The following is an 18,493-nucleotide window of genomic DNA, read 5'->3' as shown; positions in this document are numbered from 1 at the left end:
TAGACACACAATTGGTTCTTAAAATCCAAAACAAACAGTGATAGAGTGACCGTTCAAGGTATATATATATATATACCTTGAACGGTCACTCTATCACTGTTTGTTTTGGATTTTAAGAACCAATTGTGTGTCTATTGGACTCAAAATAAAATATACTCACTGTTTGTTTAGGATAGTGGTCGTTTAGGGTAAGAAAAGGGTTCCAGGGCAGAAAGCTTATATGCGCTCGAGTGCAGGAAACAAGAATGAGGCCTCATTGTTGGGGTGATCCTAAGCATTCATTTGAAGGGCCCCATCATGGATGGGGTGTGTACCAAAAATCAGCTTCATTGGATCATCATAGGGTGTCCATTTGTGGGGATGAAAATTGACAGATACTGTTTGTCCACTAATCTGGCCATTTTTTTCACCCCACAAATGAACACCATAAGGTGATCCAATGGAGCTGATTTTTGGTGGACACCCTATCCATGAAAGGGCCTTCCAAATGAATGCTTTGGATCCCCCTAACAATGTGGGCCCACCCCTGTTTTTGAACTCAAGCGCATAAACCCTTTGTTAGGATTATCCAAAGCATTCATTTGAAAGGCCCTTACATAGATGGGGTATGTACCAAAAATTAGATCCATAGGATCATCCTAACCCATCCATTTGTGGAGGCCAAAATGGACAGACTCTGTTTGTCCACAAATCTGCCCATTTTTTCCCTCCACTTTTGGAAGGGTTAGGATGATTCAATGGACCTGATTTTTGGTACACACCCTATCTATTATGGGGCCTTGCAAATGAATGGTTTGGATCAGCACAAAAAATGTGGGACTCATGTGATTTGGCACTCGAGTGCACCTAAGCTTAGGTGCGCTCGAGCGCACAATACTTTACCTATATATATATATATATATATATATATATATATATATATATATATATATATATATATATATATATATATATGAGTTAAGTGAAGCTACACATACGTGTAGCTAACTTAGCTACACCGACGGCTTAAACTACAGTGGGCCCACATTGTTTGGGTGATCCGAACCATTCATTTGATAGGCCCTCACATTGATAGGGTGTGCTCAAAAAATCAGCTCTATTGGATCATCCCATCCCTTCAAACTGTGGAGGCAAAAATGGACCGATTTGTGAAGGTTTTTACACGTCCATTTTTGCCTCCACAGTTTGAAGGGTTGGGATGATCCAATAGAGCTGATTTTTTGAGCACCCCTATCAATGTGAGGGCCTATCAAATGAATGGTTCGGATCACCCAAACAATGTGGGGCCCACTGTATTTTAAGCCGTCAGTGTAGCTAAGTTAGCTACACGTATGTGTAGCTACACTTTTCTCTCTCTCTCTCTCTCTATATATATATATATATATATATATATATATATATATATATATATATATATATATATATATCTGTGTGTGTGTGTGTGAGAGAGAGAGAGAGAGGTGTTTCTAGTCAGCCGACTAGAGATCATTCTCTAGTCCGGCGACCAAAAACACTTGGGTCCCACATTTTTTTGTGGTGATCTAAAGCATTCATTTGAGAGGCCCCATCATAGATAGGGTGTCCACAAAAAATTAGCATCATAGGATCATCTTAACCCTTTCATTTGTGGAGCTAAAAAATGGATAGATTTGTGCCGATTTATAGCCGTCCATTTTAAGCTCCAATAATCACAGGGTTGGGATGATCCTATGGAGCTGATTTTTTGTGGACTTCCTCTCTATGTCAGGGCCCATCAAATGAATGCTTTGCATCACCCAAATAAGGTGGGACCCACGTTGTTTGCTCGCCGGACTAGAAAATGATCTCTAGTCGGCGGACTAGAAACACTTTCCTCTCTCTCTCTCTCTCTCTCTCTCTCTCTCTCTCTATATATATATATATATATATATATATATATATATATATATATATATATGAGAAAAATGTAGCTACACATACGTGTAGCTAACTTAGCTACACCGACGGCTTAAAATACAGTGGGCCCCACATTTTTTGGGTGATGCAAACCATTGATATGATGGGCCATCACATAGATAGGGTGTGCCCACAAAATCAGCTCCATAAGATTATCCCAACCCTACGATTTGTGGAGGCAAAAATGGACGTGTAAAAACGTTCACAAATCTGTCCATTTTTGCCTCCACAGTTTGAAGGGTTGGGATCATCCAATGGAGTTGATTTTTTGGGCACACTATCAATGTGAGGGCCTATTAGATGAATGGTTTGGATCAGCCAAACAATGTGGGCCCACTGTATTTTAAGTCGTCGGTGTAGCTAACTTAGCTACACGTATGTGTAGCTTCACTTAACTCTCTCTCTCTCTCTCTCTCTCTCTCTCTCTCTCTGTATATATATATATATATATATATGAGGAAAGTGAAGCTACACCGCCGGCTTAAAATACAATGGGCCCACATTGTTTTGGTGATCCAAACCATTCATTTGATAGGCCCTCACATTGATAGGGTGTGCCCAAAAAATCAGCTAGGTAGGATCATCCCAACCCTTCAAACTGTGGAGGCAAAAATGGACAGATTTGTGAAGGTTTTTACACGTTCATTTTTGCCTCCACAAATCGTAGGGTTGGGATGATCCTACCTAGCTGATTTTTGGGGCGCACCCTATCAATGTGAGGGCCTATCAAATGAATGGTTTGGATCACCAAAACAATGTGGGCCCATTGTATTTTAAGCCGGCGGTGTAGCTAAGTTAGCTACACCGGCGGTGTAGCTTCACTTTCCTCTATACACACACACACATCTTGTGTTTTAAAGTAAATCCTAATTGAAGCATGAAAATTTGCCAGGTTCCTTATGGGCTTCAAAATGAAATGGGTATCTCATTAAACAAGGGAAAAATTTACATAGGGAAGACAAGCCTTCCCAGCGTGTTCAAAGCATACTTAGCGCAATTTCAGAGAGATTTCTATTTGTTCCTAAAGTCACGTTCGGAAGAAGTAATTGGTGGAGGGCGAATGGTCCTTACACTTTGTGCCGGAAGAAGCTCGGATCCATCTATTAAAGAATGTTTTTTCTACTGGGAACTGTTGGCTCAAACTCTCAACGACATGGTCTCACAGGTAGGGAAACATCACACCTTTCAAAGCTGCCTCCTCCTTTCCCTTTTCAAAAACAGGTTACATTTTCTTATGTTATTGGTTTTTATGCTTTAATGATAAGTTTGTCCAATTTAGGGAGTGATTGAACAGGGTAAAGTGGATTCATTTAATCTACCCTACTATGCTCCTTCAATTCAAGAACTAGAGGCTATTGTTAACAGAGAAGGATCCTTTAGTCTTGATCGACATGAAGTAATTGAAATTGTTAACTTCACAAGCGGGCAGAGTGTTGCAAAGTTTATAAGAGCTGCTACAGAATCTATGCTAGCTGATCAGTTTGGAGCCACGATAATGGATGACTTGTTCCGAAGATATGAACAGAATGTTGATGTGTATCTATCAAATGAGAAAGCAATCAGTATCGATTTGGTTCTTTCTATGACTAGAAAATGAGGAAAATCAACATATAACTATGCCTAAATGAGAACATATGATATGTACTAGTTCTGTACTTTGCAGCTTTGTATCCTGCTTCCATATTTCAATAGCATTTTATGCTTCATGGCTAGTATTCTAGAAAGATGTTTTAGCATTCTATCATGACGTACACTTAGAATCAGATCTTGGGCGATTAACTTTGACAAAACATGTGATATTTTAATTTGGGAAGTGATATATCCGCCCCTTTTGATTAATTGGGACACCCAACAGCAGTGTACATGGCAATCTGCCCCATTGAATCCTTCTAACAGGAAGTACATAAGCCCCTCTGTAGTCATTGATACTCTTTTGCTGGGTGTCCCAAGTAATCAAAAGTCGTGGATTTATCACGTCCCTTTTGCAATGTAACAGTGAAAACACGTACCATTTGCAGTAGATGTCAGATTTCTACATAGCCATCGTTATAAATGTTTTTTGCGATGGTTATGTAGAAATTGGTTTCTCCACTTCTAAAATAGGGACAGGTTTTCGGAGGAATGTAGGCTTCAATGTAGGTGGTTGATTGAAATATTAGTTTTACGCCCTCCACACGCACGTTGTTCTCTAGGGATGGAAAATGTTTGTTTTAGGGTTAACTTTTGCAAAAATCCACTAAAAGGGTATTTATAGATAACTAAGAGAAGTCCTAATGATAAAGGTCTCTTCAAAGACAAAAATGCCCGCTTTCATAAGAGGGGGGCAGATTTCTTTTAGGGAATGGTTTGGGTTATTTCAAAGTAAGCCTGCTTGGCTATTCATTTGAAAGCATCTGAGGTTATTGTAATTTGTTGTTGTTTTTATGCTAACACTGTTGTCGTAATATGTAAATGTTCTTTGGATTTGTGGCAACTTTAGATGTCTTTATTATTATATTATTATTATTAAACTATTTTTGTTGTTAGTATTATTGCTTTGTTAGGTGCTTAGAATTTATGATCTTCTTGGATATATTGATGGGTTTATTTTAGCACTCCAATATCAACCATCAATAAGGATAGATCATCTCCACCTAACTTTGACTATTTGTCATGGTTTAAGATCGATTTAACTTCTTCTAAGTTGGATCCATGCCACCACCCCTCTATTAATCTTTGCTATTGTTCTTGGGTAATCCACATATTGTGTTGTTTGTTCCTCCCTTTTTACTTGTTTCGCTCACCAATCACAGCCCAAGCTTTTCCATCTTTGTTTGGTCCACATAGTGTTCTCTATGTCCTTGTTGAACTTTCAAATCACTTTGTTGGTGATGATTGCTTGGATTTCATTGGAATGATGCATCTTCTCTTTCTCTCTCTTCCCTCTCTCTACACTCCCTCTATATTGTTCAGGACATTTCCTAGCACTACTCTATGAAGTAAATGCTTGCAACCAAACAGAAATAAATATGGAACGAGATTAGGAGATCATCAGTCTAAACTAAATAAAAAATGCACGTAAATGGAAATGGCAACCAAATATTGGCAAGAAATGAAAAAAAAAAATTTGTTTGTTTAGATGCATTGAACTTTTGATCAGTTCAAGACAACAAATTAACAAAATAAATAAATACAGTTAATTTCTCATCTAAATCTCAATTCGCGTTGTTTATCTCAAACATTTCCCCGTTATAAATCATACTTCAAGTCTCTCATTTTGACAGAGGCCATTAAACGAGAGCCATGGAAGTGCAACAAGTTCTTCACATGAATGGGGGAGTGGGAGATTCCAGCTATGCTAATAATTCAGTAGTGCAGGTCTCTCTCTCTCTCTCTCTCTCTCTCTCTCTCTCTCTCTCTCTCTTCTACATGATTTGATTATGAATTTTTAGGTCTTCCATATATAGAGAACGATCATAACCAAGGAGATGCACATAGTAGAAGATGCAATACTAGATCTTTATTGTATGTCCTACCCTAAGAAGTTGAGCTTAGCAGACTTGGGTTGTTCTTCAGGACCCAACACCCTCTTTGTCATATCTCATATTATAGATACTATCGAGATGAAATGTTGCCAGCTGAACTATCCGCTGCCGGAGTTCCAAATGTTCTTGAATGACCTTCCAGGGAACGATTTTAACACCCTTTTCAGTTACCTACCAGATTTCTATGAGAAGCTTAAGGAAGAGAAGCATGTCAGTTTGGCGCAGTGTTTCGTGGCAGGAGTGGCTGGTTCCTTTCATGGGAGGCTTTTCCCAAGCAAAAGTCTAGACTTCATTCATTCTTCTAATAGTCTCCACTGGCTCTCTCAGGTCAGCACTTTCACCCACTCAGTTGTCACTCTCCTGCAAAATTTAGGCACTGTTTGTTTCAGATTTTTAGAACGGAATGTGTGTCCCAAACTGATTAATAGACCTACAATAACAATTAATTTTGAGTCTTGATCTGCAAATTTATGAGCACTCAAACTTGTTCTAACTTCAAAGGTCATATAGGAAAAATTTCATGTAAGCAGGTCATGTTCTAAAGTGAATCTTAATTTCAGCATTAAAATATTCCAGGTCCCTCAAGGGCTTCAAAACGAAATGGGTATCTCATTAAACAAGGGGAATATTTACATAGCAAAGACAAGCCCTCCCAGCGTGTTTAGAGCATACTTGGCGCAATTTCAGAGAGATTTCTATCTGTTTCTTAAGTCACGCTCCGAAGAAGTAATTGGTGGAGGGCGTATGGTCCTTACAGTTACTGGAAGACGAAGCTTGGATCCACCAGAATGTTATTCCCAATGGGAACTGATGACTCAAACTCTCAATGACATGGTCTCACAGGTAGAAGCAACATCGCAATATAACCATTTAAACCGCCCTCTTTCTCTACTAAATATGATCAAATTTTGACATATTATTATTTTTTATGTTTTGCTGATAAGTTTGTCCAATTTAGGGAGTGATTGAACAGGAGAAAGTGGATTCATTTAATATACCATGTTATGCACCCTCAATTCATGAATTGGAGGCTATTGTTGAGATAGAAGGATCCTTTAGTCTTGATTGACTTGAAATAATTGAATTTGATATCATTACAAGTGGAAGGAATGTTGCAAAGTGTATAAGAGCTGTTACAGAATCCATGCTTGCTGATCAGTTTGGAGCGGTGATAATGGATGATTTGTTTAGAAGATATGAACAGAAAGTTGATGAACATCTATCAAATAAGAAAGTAAATCATTTGGTCCTTTCTATGACTAGAAAAGGATGAAAATCAACATATAACTCTGCCTTAAGGAGAGCAAATGATTTGCAGCAATTCTATATTATGATGTTTTGTATCCAGCTTCCATATTTTTTATAGTATTTTATGCTTTTTGGAAAGACGTCGTAATTGTGAAACAACCAATTACTCCAGAAGCTTGACCTTTTAGAGTTGATGTTATTTAATCATTTGTACTTCTACACTATCAATCACGTGTGGCCCCTCTTTTTTGGGTTGGTGATACACGTGGCACATGTGTCCCGTCTTTTGGGTTGGCCGTACATGCGGATGTTTTAATATCAAGGAGTTGTTGGGTTTTGAACAAAAGAACTTCTATGAAGAAATAGCTATGATACCATGTGAAACAACCAATTACTCCAAAGGCACGTACAATGCTATCTATTGCTTCTCGGGGGTGGCAACTACATCAATTGGATGTCTGAAATGCGTTTGTACATGGTTTCCTTCAGGAAGAGGTCTATATGAAACAGCCAGCTGGGTTTGTAGATCCCAAACTTCCTCATTGTGTCTGCAGACTTTATAAAGCCATCTATGGCCTTAAACAGGAACCAAGGGCATGGTTCCAACGTCTCAGGTCCTTCCTTCTTTCCCTTGGATTTAAAGGGAGCTTGGCATATCCCTCTGTCTTCATGAGACATTCTAAGGGTAACACGATTTGTATTCTATTGTACGCCGATGATATTCTACTATACGTCGATGATATTATACTTTCAGGAGATAATCCAAGCTTTCTCAGTGCCTCAATGAATTGGCCCCCAACCACATTTGATACTAAATATTTTGGAAATATGAGTTTTTCCTTGGCCTTGAAGTCTCTCGCAATCCTAACTCCCTTCGTCTTACACAAACGAAGTATGCAATAGACCTCCTTCACAAAGTTGTTTTGCTAGGATGCAAACCTTGTGGAATGCCGATCATCAATGGTGCTACTCTACATTTGATGGAAATCCACTTAAAGGTAGGATCTCTAAATTTCCCAGAAGATTGGATGAAAATTCCCGAAGTTCTGGAATTTCGTTTGAAGTAATTAACAATTTTCGTACGAACTTTGTTGTACGAAAATTTCAAATACGTATGAAAATTCAGTATTCCTGGGAGTATTTAAAAATTCAAAATGGAATAAAAATTTTATATGAAATTATTTTTCTATTCTGTACGAAATTATAAAACAACAATAATTTCATAAGAAATTTTAGAAGGAATATCTAGCTAATGAAAAGCTTTGAATTCTTTTGCGAAATCCGATTCATAAGACCAAGATTTCCTGGGCAGGAGTGGTGCCTAACACCTTCCACTCGCATAACTTAGTACAAACCAAACCTAGTACAAACCTAGAATTTTGGTTAGGCCCAAGTCTTTCACAGAGTCAATTAAAGGTCCTAGGACCAATCCTAGGTGGCGACTCTACAGTCCTTGTCAGATTTGGTTCTGATGAGGATCTTGATTTGATTTTTAAAAAGTTTTCTATAGAACTTCGGAATTTCAAATCATTTCAAAAAATAAGGAGATCAAATGACCAAATCTTTGGGGACCCTCCAGGACGCTACATTCGGCCGGGAATTGCCTTTGAAGGAAATTCCCTAGCAAATACTAGGTTATAAATGTTATTGAAATTCGTTATTTTTAGTGTTAATATTATTGCTTTGATAGGTGCTTGGATTTATTCTAGGGAGTGGGTTTTCACACTCCCTCGTTTTGATATTGGCAGCCAATTATTTATTTTGGCTGCTAGTACCAATTAATGCCATGAAATGAAATTCTGTTCTTTAACTATGATTTCGTAAACGACAAGATTTATTGGCCGGACGGCCGGCTTGCGTTAAACTCTTGACCTGTGCATGGCCACAAATTAAATTGGAAAACATTCTAAAATGAAACTAGGTTTGGAAATGAGTTTTTATATGGTGTAAACCCTTATAGTCCTGTATTTTTCAAAAAGTACTGTACGGACCACACTAGAGGATGATCCAAACCATCCATATGATGGGACACAACGTAAACAAGTTGTGCCCAAAAAGTCATTTCTATATGATGATCCCAACCCTCCGATCTATAGAGGAACTGCGTATTATGGAAACTTTTGTAGATTAGAGGGCTAGGATTATCCTATAGAAATGTTTTTTGGGCACAAGTCACTACCTGTTTACGTTGTGTCCCATCACATGGATGGTTTGGATCATCATAGAGTGTGGTCAATACAGTACTATTTGAAAACTACGGGACTCGTCACGATAAGGTGCACATGCTTTTCCTTTTTTAACAAAACAGATTTCCGTTTTTGGGGGCAACCCTCAATTAAAAACTAAGTTCATACAGTTCATGTCACATGGTAAGCTCAATTCCCGTGATTAGGTCAAACATTTTCCAGCTATATATATCCTACCTCAATCATATTGGCATAGGAGAGAAATATAAGGTGTGATCTCTCTCGTCTAATTTGGAGGAGGCCATTAAAAGAGAACCATGATGGAAGTGAAACAAGTTCTTCACATGAATGGCGGAGTGGGAGATACCAGCTATGCTAATAATTCAGTCGTGCAGGTCTCTCTCTCTCTCTCTCTGCTATATAACCCTGTATTTTTTTGTACAGCCCACTCCATAGGATGATCCAAACCGTTCATTAGTAGGGCCAACACATAAATAGAATATTGTTCCCCAAAAATCATTTCCATAGGAAGATCCTAACCCTCCGATCTATTGAGGGATTGCACATTACAAAAACCTCATTATATCAAGGGTTAGGATCATCCTACGGAAATCATTTTGGGGGCTAAACCTATGTATATAAGTTGTGGCCCAACAAATAAACGGTTTGAATCATCCTATGGAGTGCGCTTTCATTATTTTTTGAAAAATACTGGCCACACACTGCATAAAAACTCCTATAATTTATACTAACCATGTTTCTTTCTGTTTTCATTAATTGTTTCCAGAAAACCTTTTCCCTCGGAAAATTTTACTGGAATTTTTTCGACGTGATGACATTCTATACCTCATGCATGCAATGGTGGGGCCCAACACCTTAAACACATTTTTGGGTAGAAAATTTGACAGAGGGGGGACAAATAAAAGAAATAATATCAGAGGGGTCAAGTGTATGCTGGAAATGACAGAAGGGGGTCAAAATTTGGTTTTCAAAATTTTCAATGACGAGAATGCCCCTCTGGCAGAAACAGGTGATATGACTTTTAAAAAAACATTTCAGTTTTTTCCCTCTGTTTCTCTTCCCTCTTCTCTCTTCCCTCTTCTCTCCTCCCGTCTGTGGTTTTTTTTTTCCGTCCTCTCCTCCGGCGATCTCTACGGTTCTGTTTGGTTCGTGAATCTCGGCGAGAATGGGAAGTGAAAGGGGATTTGTGCAGAATGGCAATGAAAGGACCTTATGGGGGTGGGGTTTTGAAGTAACGTTTGGTTGTAGGGATGCTTACTAGAATTTCGTTGGAACTAAATTCCCAAATGCCATTTGGTTGCAAGAATTTAGCGGAAGATATGCGACGAAGCAGTGCGTGGAGCCTCATCCGTCGTTTGAGAAGCCCATTCCTGTTGAAATTCTAATAAAAAAACTCGGTTTTGGGGGTTTGGCATTCGGTTCTCATTGGAGAGCCACGTGGGCCGACCATGTCCCGACATTGTTGTGGGTGTTTTGACCATCGGGTTTGAAAAACACAACCAAACGAGGTGCCGGCATCTAAAATTCCCACGAAATTCTAATGAGATGCCTGGTTTTTGACAACCAAACTGAGCCGTAGGCAATCTGTCCGGCGATCTCGACGAAGGTGAAGCACGTATGAAACCTCGAAAACAGTAAACCCTACCTGGTCTCTGTTTATTTTTCATGATTTGTCTTCGGTGTGAGTACAAAGTAGAGATGTAGTTTGTAGTCAGTTGACAAATTTGTATTCTCACCTGTCATAGTAGAGATGTAGATGTAGTTTGTAGTCTCACCTCTCATACTAAAAGCTTTTGAACTACATTTATGCTTTTCAACTTTCCATGAATAAAAGCTTTTTTAACATCCATTTATTTTGAGCAACAAATTCTTGAAACTAACAAATAAATATTAACATTAAGGAAATTGATGCTTTAACAATAGGAGTTGAGTGTATATTTAGAGAAAAAATAAACAATTTGTGGCAAAGACACCGTTCTTACAGTTGGGGTACATGTTTCCAGATGGCATTCTTATACAATCACATATCTTTCTCCGTTGCCTTCACCCCCTTGTTATCTTTCATATTATTTTGCTTTACTATCTGAAAGAAATAATTTCCAAAGATTTTATTTAAGACAATTGTGGCAGTGTGATATGATAATGCGCAAAGGGTGGTTGTGCTCCATAAGATATTGCTATTATTAGTAATTCAAAACTCATACTATCCCATTTAGCTTTGGTGTTAAATGTGAAAGTGCTTGCGAAAACAAGACACACATGAGTTTGATGAGTGTAGGGATTGATTTTTTCATGTTGTGATTTGTTAGTGACATAAGAGATTGGGTCCCTGTATTTTATTTTATTTTTTATATCCTCTATATTGAGCATTGGGTAAAAGAAATGGCCATGATTTGATGTTGCAACTCATATTAGAAGTCTCATGTGGCGATTTGAAAAGAGGAAAAGAGGAGATTCAATGTGTAGGAGAAACATCACGATTTGAAGTATGACGGTAATTGAAGTCATTTGAGATTCAGGAAGCGAAGTCTATGGTTCGCTTCTGTCAAAAAAGGCGAAGAAAATATCCAGGTGGGTTGTGGCAATGCTCTAATTGGATGAAGAATTTTTTGTTGAGAGCTTATTTGTTGAGAACTCCAATTTCAGCCCCTTTGATTCTCACTATTTTGTCCGACCTTAAACCAGGCAAGAAAAAGCAAATAGAAAAAGAGGAGTGAGCAGCTCCTGTTTTGCAAAAGTTTCGATCTAGGATTCCCATTTATGTACTTGAAAACCCCTATTTATGATGCGCCCTCCATGGTGACTTATTGTACCCCATTTGAGGACTCATAATTCTTTCTCTAATACCGTGCATAGCTCCCCTCTATTGCCCTTGAGAAGCCCCCCTTAGGCACTAGTAACCCCATTTTTTGTAGCAGGAAACTTATGACTTTGAACTTGAGGACCATCTTCTGGATTTGATGGACCCTGGAAGGGTACTTATTCTACCCCATTTGAAGGCCTATAATCCCTTGTGTAATATCATGCATAGCTCCCCTCTATTGCCCTTGAGAAGCCCCCCTTAGGTACTAGTAACCCCTTTTTGTAGCTAAAAATCCATGACTTTGAACTTCAGGACCATCTTCTGGATTTGATGGACCCTCGAAGAGTACTTCTTCTACCCCATTTGAGGGCCCATAATCCCTTCTCTAATACCATGCATAGCTCCCCTCTATTGCCCTTGAGAAGCCCCCCCTTAGGTACTAATAACCCCTTTTCTGTAGCTGAAAACCCATGCCTTTGAAGTTGAGCACCATCTTTGGATTTGATGGACCCTCCAAGGGTACTTCTCCTACCCCATTTGAGTGCCCATAATTCCTTCTCTAATACCATGCATAGCTCCCCTCTATTGCCCTTGAGAAGCCCCCCTTTAGGTACTAATAACCCCTTTTTTGTAGCTGAAAACCCATGCCTTTGAAGTTGAGCACCATCTTTGGATTTGATGGACCCTCCAAGGGTACTTCTCCTACCTCATTTGAGTGCCCATAATTCCTTCTCTAATACCATGCATAGCTCTCCTCTATTGCCCCTGAGAAGCCCCCCTTAGGTAATAGTAACCCCTTTTTGTAGTTGAAAACCCATGACTTTGAACTTCAGGACCATCTTCTGGATTTGATGGACCCTCCGAGGGTACTTCTCCTACCCCATTTGAGGGCCCATAATCCCTTATCTAATACCATGCATAGCTCCCCTTTATTGCCCTTGAGAAGCCCCCCTTAGGTAATAATAACCCCTTTTTTGTAGCTGAAAACCCATGACTTTGAACTTCAGGACCATCTTCTGGATTTGATGGACCCTCTAAGGGTACTTCTCCTACCCCATTTGAGTGCCCATAATCCCTTCTCTAATACCATGCATAGCTCCCCTGTATTGCCCTTGAGAAGCCCCCTTAGGTACTAATAGCCCCTTTTTTGTAGCTGAAAACCCATGCCTTTGAAGTTGAGCACCATCTTTGGATCTGCTGGACCCTCCAAGGGTACTTCTCCTACCCCATTTGAGTGCCCATAATCCCTTCTCTAATACCATGCATAGCTCCCCTGTATTGCCCTAGAGAAGCCCCCCTTAGATACTAATAACCCATTTTTGTAGCTGAAAACTCATGACTTTGAACTTCAAGACCATCTTCTGGATTTGATGGACCCTCCAAGGGTACTTCTCCTACGCCATTTGAGTGCCCATAATCCCTTCTCTAATACCATGCATAGCTCCCCTCTATTGCCCTTGAGAAGCCCCCCTTAGGTACTAATAACCCCTTTTTGTAGCTGAAAACCCATGCCTTTGAACTTCAGGACCATCTTCTGGATTTGATGGACCCTCCAAGGGTACTTCTCCTACGCCATTTGAGGGCCCAAAATCCCTTCTCTAATACCATGCATAGCTCCCCTGAATTTCCCTTGAGAAGCCCCCCTTAGGTACTAATAGCCACTTTTTTGTAGCTGAAAACCCATGCCTTTGAAGTTGAGCAGCATCTTTGGATTTGCTGGACCCTCTAAGGGTACTTCTCCTACCCCATTTGAGTGCCCATAATCCCTTCTCTAATACCATGCATAGCTCCCCTCTATTGCCCTTGAGAAGCCCCCCTTAGGTACTAATAACCCCTTTTTGTAGCTGAAAATCCATGACTTTGAACTTCAGGACCATCTTCTGGATTTGATGGACCCTCCAAGGGTACTTCTCCTACCCCATTTGAGTGCCCATAATCCCTTCTCTAATACCATGCATAGCTCCCCTCTATTGCCATTGAGAAGCCCCCTTAGGTACTAATAACCCCTTTTTTGTAGCTGAAAACCCATGCCTTTGAACTTCAGGACCATCTTCTGGATTTGATAGACCCTCCAAGGGTACTTCTCCTACCCCATTTGAGGGCCCATAATCCCTTCTCTAATACCATGCATAGATCCCCTGTATTGCCCTTGAGAAGCCCCCCTTGGGTACTAATAACCCCTTTTTGTAGCTGAAAACCCATGCCTTTGAAGTTGAGCACCATCTTTGGATTTGCTGGACCCTCCAAGGGTACTTCTCCTACCCCATTTGAGGGCTCATAATCCCTTCTCTAATACCATGCATAGCTCCCCTCTATTGCCCATGAGAAGCCCCCCTTAGGTACTAATAACCCCTTTTTGTAGCTGAAAACCCATGCCTTTGAACTTCAGGACCTTCTTCTGGATTTGATGGACTCTCCAAGGGTACTTCTTCTACCCCATTTGGGGGCCCATAATCCCTTCTATAATACCATGCATAGCTCCCCTTTATTGCCCTTGAGAAGCACCCCTTAGGTACTAGTAACCCCTTTTTTTAAAGCTAAAAATCCCTAAGTTTGAATTTGAGGAACATGTTCTGGATTTTGTGCCCTCCAAAGGTACTTCTTTTACCCCATTTAAGGGCTCATAATCCCTTATGCTGTAATTTAATTAAGAAAATATTATATCCTTGCCAGATCTAACATGTTAAACTAATTTCTCGTAGATTTCGTCTTTAAACTAGATTTCGTACTGTGACCTCTATACTTGAAATGCAATGTTCACTTATGTTCAATTATTTGCATGCTTTAGTCTGTTATTAAATTTACTGAGAAAAAATATGTTATCATCTTCTTCTCATGTTTAAGTCTTAACCATATCATATACTCCTTTTGCAGACAAGTTTTCAATCAGGAAGGTCATATTTTCTTCTTTCAACGTGTGCCTCCGAAGGTTTTGCTTAAGTCGGCCTCTACTTATTCGCCTTGAGAAGCCCCCTTTACGTACTGGTTCTTATCATATCTTGTCTGCCCTTCGCAGGTCTTCGTAAACTAGCACGCACAATGCTTTCTCTACTGTTACACTATGATGGCACACTGAAGGATGAAGTTAATTTGGAATATGTTGGTGGGAGTAAGAAATTCTTATTGGTAAGTCCCCGAATGAATCTTAAAGAATTGGAGGCTCTAATTCACAGTCGAATTGGGAGTGTTGGAGGACGGGTGTCACTATACATCAAATGTCGATATGTTGTTGATCAATATATAAGCACTCTAATAGACGTCGATAGCGATGAAATCTTCCAATCGTTGGTTAAGGTGCTTGAGAAAGATACTTTCAACTCGGTGATGCTATACATAACAAAAATTGACAATGGCCTAAATTCATCTTATTCTTCAATTCTGCCCACAAACAATGTCATACCTTCTACTTCCTTTTCACCTCGAAATCCCTCTCATAACCTGCCCATACGTTTGACTTCTGTACCACCGATTCCCTCTCAAAATCCCTCTCATAATGCATGCATACCTCCTACTTCCGTTCCACCGATTCCACACCTAAGATATCCACCGGAACGAGTAACTGTCACTCCCGACTCTCGTTTTGAAGTAGACTTAGAAAGAGAATATGAAACAGAATTGGGTAATACAAGCATAGGAGGTGACTCGGCACAATTTAGTTCAAGGTATGTCTTGTAGAGTTTTATTTATATTCAAGTACTCAATCTACTATCCTGATTTTATTTTGTTGAACTGTGTAGGGTACGAGTTGACCTAAATGAAAACTTCTCGGACGATATGTATGAGAACCCTATCTCCGAAGATATCACTGTCCCCAGGAATGATGCAGATGTGCCGTTGGAGCATATTAACGTTTTCGAGGATGATTTATATGTCTTCGGTTGTGATTTCGAAGAATTTAGAACTGAAGATGACAATGATGATGATCCTGCTGAGGATGATGATGAGGATGATGACGAGGCTGAGGCTGAGGCTGAGGTTCAGGATGAGTAGGGTGATGAGGCCGCCCATGATCCTAAAAATTATAATGGAAATCAAAATCACAACGAAGATTCTGGTGAAAGCCTTAGGCCAACAGAAGTGGCTCCCCCTACCGGCAATGGTCGGCCATTTCTACCTGCTGGCACAAGTCGGCCACTCGAAGTAGACGACATGTATGTTGGGGCTGATGAGGTAGATGCATATAATCTTCAGTTCGATGAGTTAACTGTTGGGGCTATGTATCCAAATATGAAGCAGTTCAAGAAGGCCGTTAAGGAGTATGCAATTCGGCAGCGATTCATGTTCAAGAAGTCACGGTCAACTCCGAAGAAGTATGCCGTTGTATGCAAGGAACCAGGTTGCAAGTGGCGTATATCAGGCATTAGCCGTATGACTTATGTGTTAGTGAAGAAGTTTGTGAGCGACCATACGTGTACATCTCACTTAAAGGGCAATGATAATCATCTAGCTACATCCCCATGGGTTGCCGAGACATGCTTACCCCTATTTGACCGTCCAGAAGATGTGGGGACAAGGGTCATAAGACAGTACATCAAGTCATACTGGGGTATAACCATGACCTACCGTAGAGCACACCTTGCGATGAACATCATCCTTGAAATAAAGTGTGGAAATATGGAGGACTCGTACCGCTTGCTCCCTGCACTGATAGTTGAGATGATGAGAACAAACCCGGGCACCTACATGCGTGTTTTTCAAGCGAGAGATCTACGTCCAGGGGGAGATGATAAATTTGCTCGCTTATTTTGGGCATTTGGTCCCAGCATACGTTCTTTCCAACGAACACTCAGATCGATAGTTTTGGTCGATGGGACGCATCTACGTGGAAAGTATCTTGGAATCTTACTGATCGCAGTTGGGGTAGACGGGAACAACGGATTAGTTCCATTAGCTTTTGGTGTTGTCGAGACTGAGAACGAAGATAGTTGTTGCTGGTTCCTCTATTTGGTGAAGCGGCACGTATTGCCGGAGGGGATAGGCGCATTGACCGTATGCTCCGATCGACAAAAGGGGTTGATGCAAGCAGTGCCTAAAGTAATGCCTATTGCAAACCATAGCTACTGCATGCGTCACCTCGCCGCCAATCTGTACACCGACTTCAAAGACCCTTTACTTAAGAAATTGTTCTGGAGAGCTGCTAGGGCTTTGAGAGAGAGTGTTTTCATAGACACAATGGAAAAAATTAAGGCGAGGAATGAAAATGCACACAACTGGATAGCCGCTATTCCCAAGGAAAGCTGGGCTAGTTTCTACTTCAAGGGGGAAAGATATGATGTGTTGACCACCAATAGATCGGAGTGTTACAATACAGTACTAAAGGATGCCAGAAAATTGCCGATTGCAGCTGCGGTGGAGCTGACTCGTTTTAAGAGCTCCGAATACATACAGAAACGTCAAGCGATGGGCCTTCAATGGGAAACAAAGTGCACGCATTATGCAGAAAAACATTTGGGACTGGCCAGGGAACAGGGTCACGGATATGATGCTTATTGAGTAGGTGTGCACGAATTTGAAGTAAGGTCCCGTGATCATCATGATGTCGTAAACTTGCTGCAACAAACCTGTACATGTCGTGAGTTCCAAACGCTTGGGCTTCCGTGCGGACATGCCATGGCAGCCATTGCCATCACAGATTTTGATGAGTACGATTATTGCCATAAATGGTTTCGTATAGAGATGTATCGGGAAACGTACTGTGAGGTGCTTCACCCTACAGTAGATCGCACTCAATAGGAAGTGCCTCCAGAACCTCTACAGACTGTATTACCTCCAATAGCGAAAAGACCACCTGGAAGGCCGCGAACAAGAAGATCTGACCGCGAATTGCAGAGTTGAGTGCTTCGCAAATGTACGATCTGTGAAAAACTTGGCCACAACAAAAGGACTTGCAGAGAACCTCCCATGGAGAGACAACTGCCTGATGAATCTGCCATTGAACCCCCTGCCCCCGTTTTCAATAGGTACATGATACGTAATATATGGAGGTCAATAAGTAGTATAAAACATCCCCGATTCCATACTTATTCGGTGTGGTGGTGGTGTTGTAGGTCGGGTGTACCTTGTGCAGCTCCTTTTTTCACGTAATTACTCCGCGGACAATGCATTGGAGGCTCCACTTGGATGAAGGAGGAGAAGTGGATTAATTGAAAGTGTGCACAGTAATTAGTTGCTGTATTTAATAATTTTTTGAGGGAAACCCTTTTTTGGTATAGTGTAATTAGTGGTGTGCATAGTTGAAGGTTGCCCAGTTTTCTGAGGGAGACCCAGTTTTCTGAAGGTGGAATACTGTAATTTTTGGCTCCCAACAATTAGTGGTATACTGTAATTACTGGTGTGCATAGTTGAAGGCTGCCCAGTTTTCTGAGGGAAACCTAGTTTTCTGAAGGTGGAATACTGTAATTAGTGGTATACTGTAATTAGTGGTATACTCTAATTTTTTGAGGGAAACCCAGTTTTCTGAAGGTGGAATGGGTTCTCATAGTTGAAGGCTGCCCAGTTTTCTGAAGCTAGAATGAGTTCTACCTTGCAAGCATTGTTAAAAAAAGCTTTTCCCTGCTGCTAAGAAAATTCAAGAACTGGAAAAGAAATTTGGTTGTATATATATATATATATAGAGAGAGAGAGAGAGAGAGAAAACGGTTCCTACACATATGTGTAGATAAGTTATCTACACACTAGCTTAAAATACAGTGGGGGGCACATTATTTGGGTGATCCAAACCATTCATTTTTAAGGCCCTCACATAGATAGGGTGTCCATAAAAAATCAGATCCGTA

The 18,493-nt window shown here is 40.3% G+C and overlaps 2 protein-coding genes and 1 pseudogene across 3 annotated transcripts in view; all 3 read left to right on the top strand.

Annotated features, from left to right (window-relative positions):
* The window catches only part of LOC143858072 (putative jasmonic acid carboxyl methyltransferase 1), an 8,631-nt gene extending 4,972 nt beyond the window's left edge, over positions 1–3,659 (top strand). Inside the window, exons 3-4 of the mRNA XM_077368668.1 lie at positions 2,828–3,100; positions 3,215–3,659. Of these exons, the coding sequence (XP_077224783.1) occupies positions 2,828–3,100; positions 3,215–3,532 (591 nt within the window). The 3' untranslated portion in view covers positions 3,533–3,659. The remainder of the gene's footprint in view (positions 1–2,827; positions 3,101–3,214) is intronic.
* A 132-nt stretch (positions 3,660–3,791) lies between these two features.
* On the top strand, positions 3,792–7,504 carry LOC143858073 (putative jasmonic acid carboxyl methyltransferase 1; annotated as a pseudogene). The gene is made up of 4 exons (XR_013238857.1): positions 3,792–5,292; positions 5,382–5,786; positions 6,036–6,302; positions 6,418–7,504. The product of XR_013238857.1 is annotated as a putative jasmonic acid carboxyl methyltransferase 1 (transcript).
* Positions 7,505–15,866: 8,362 nt separating this feature from the next.
* On the top strand, positions 15,867–17,210 carry LOC143857584 (uncharacterized). Its single transcript, XM_077368052.1, has 2 exons — positions 15,867–16,751; positions 16,905–17,210. Exons 1-2 carry the CDS (start codon positions 15,867–15,869, stop codon positions 17,208–17,210), a joined length of 1,191 nt encoding a protein of 396 aa, XP_077224167.1.
* The last annotated feature ends 1,283 nt before the right edge of the window (positions 17,211–18,493 follow it).

The sequence above is a fragment of the Tasmannia lanceolata genome, unplaced genomic scaffold, assembly GCF_043159265.1.
Source record: "Tasmannia lanceolata isolate RefF3 unplaced genomic scaffold, GAP_Taslan_0.1 ptg000025l, whole genome shotgun sequence".
NCBI classification, from domain to species: Eukaryota; Viridiplantae; Streptophyta; class Magnoliopsida; order Canellales; family Winteraceae; genus Tasmannia; species Tasmannia lanceolata.
The sequence above is the reverse complement of the archived record's forward strand: the minus strand, read 5'-3'. Positions and strand labels throughout refer to the sequence as shown.

What these genes read in the sequence shown, in the direction of transcription:
- LOC143857584 (XM_077368052.1), top strand. Translation starts at nt 15,867, where the DNA reads ATGTATGTTGGGGCTGATGAGGTAGATGCATATAATCTTCAGTTCGAT. An exon ending in TGATGCAAGCAGTGCCTAAA is followed by an intron (nt 16,752 to 16,904) that starts GTAATGCCTATT and finishes GAAAAAATTAAG; the next exon opens with GCGAGGAATGAAAATGCACA.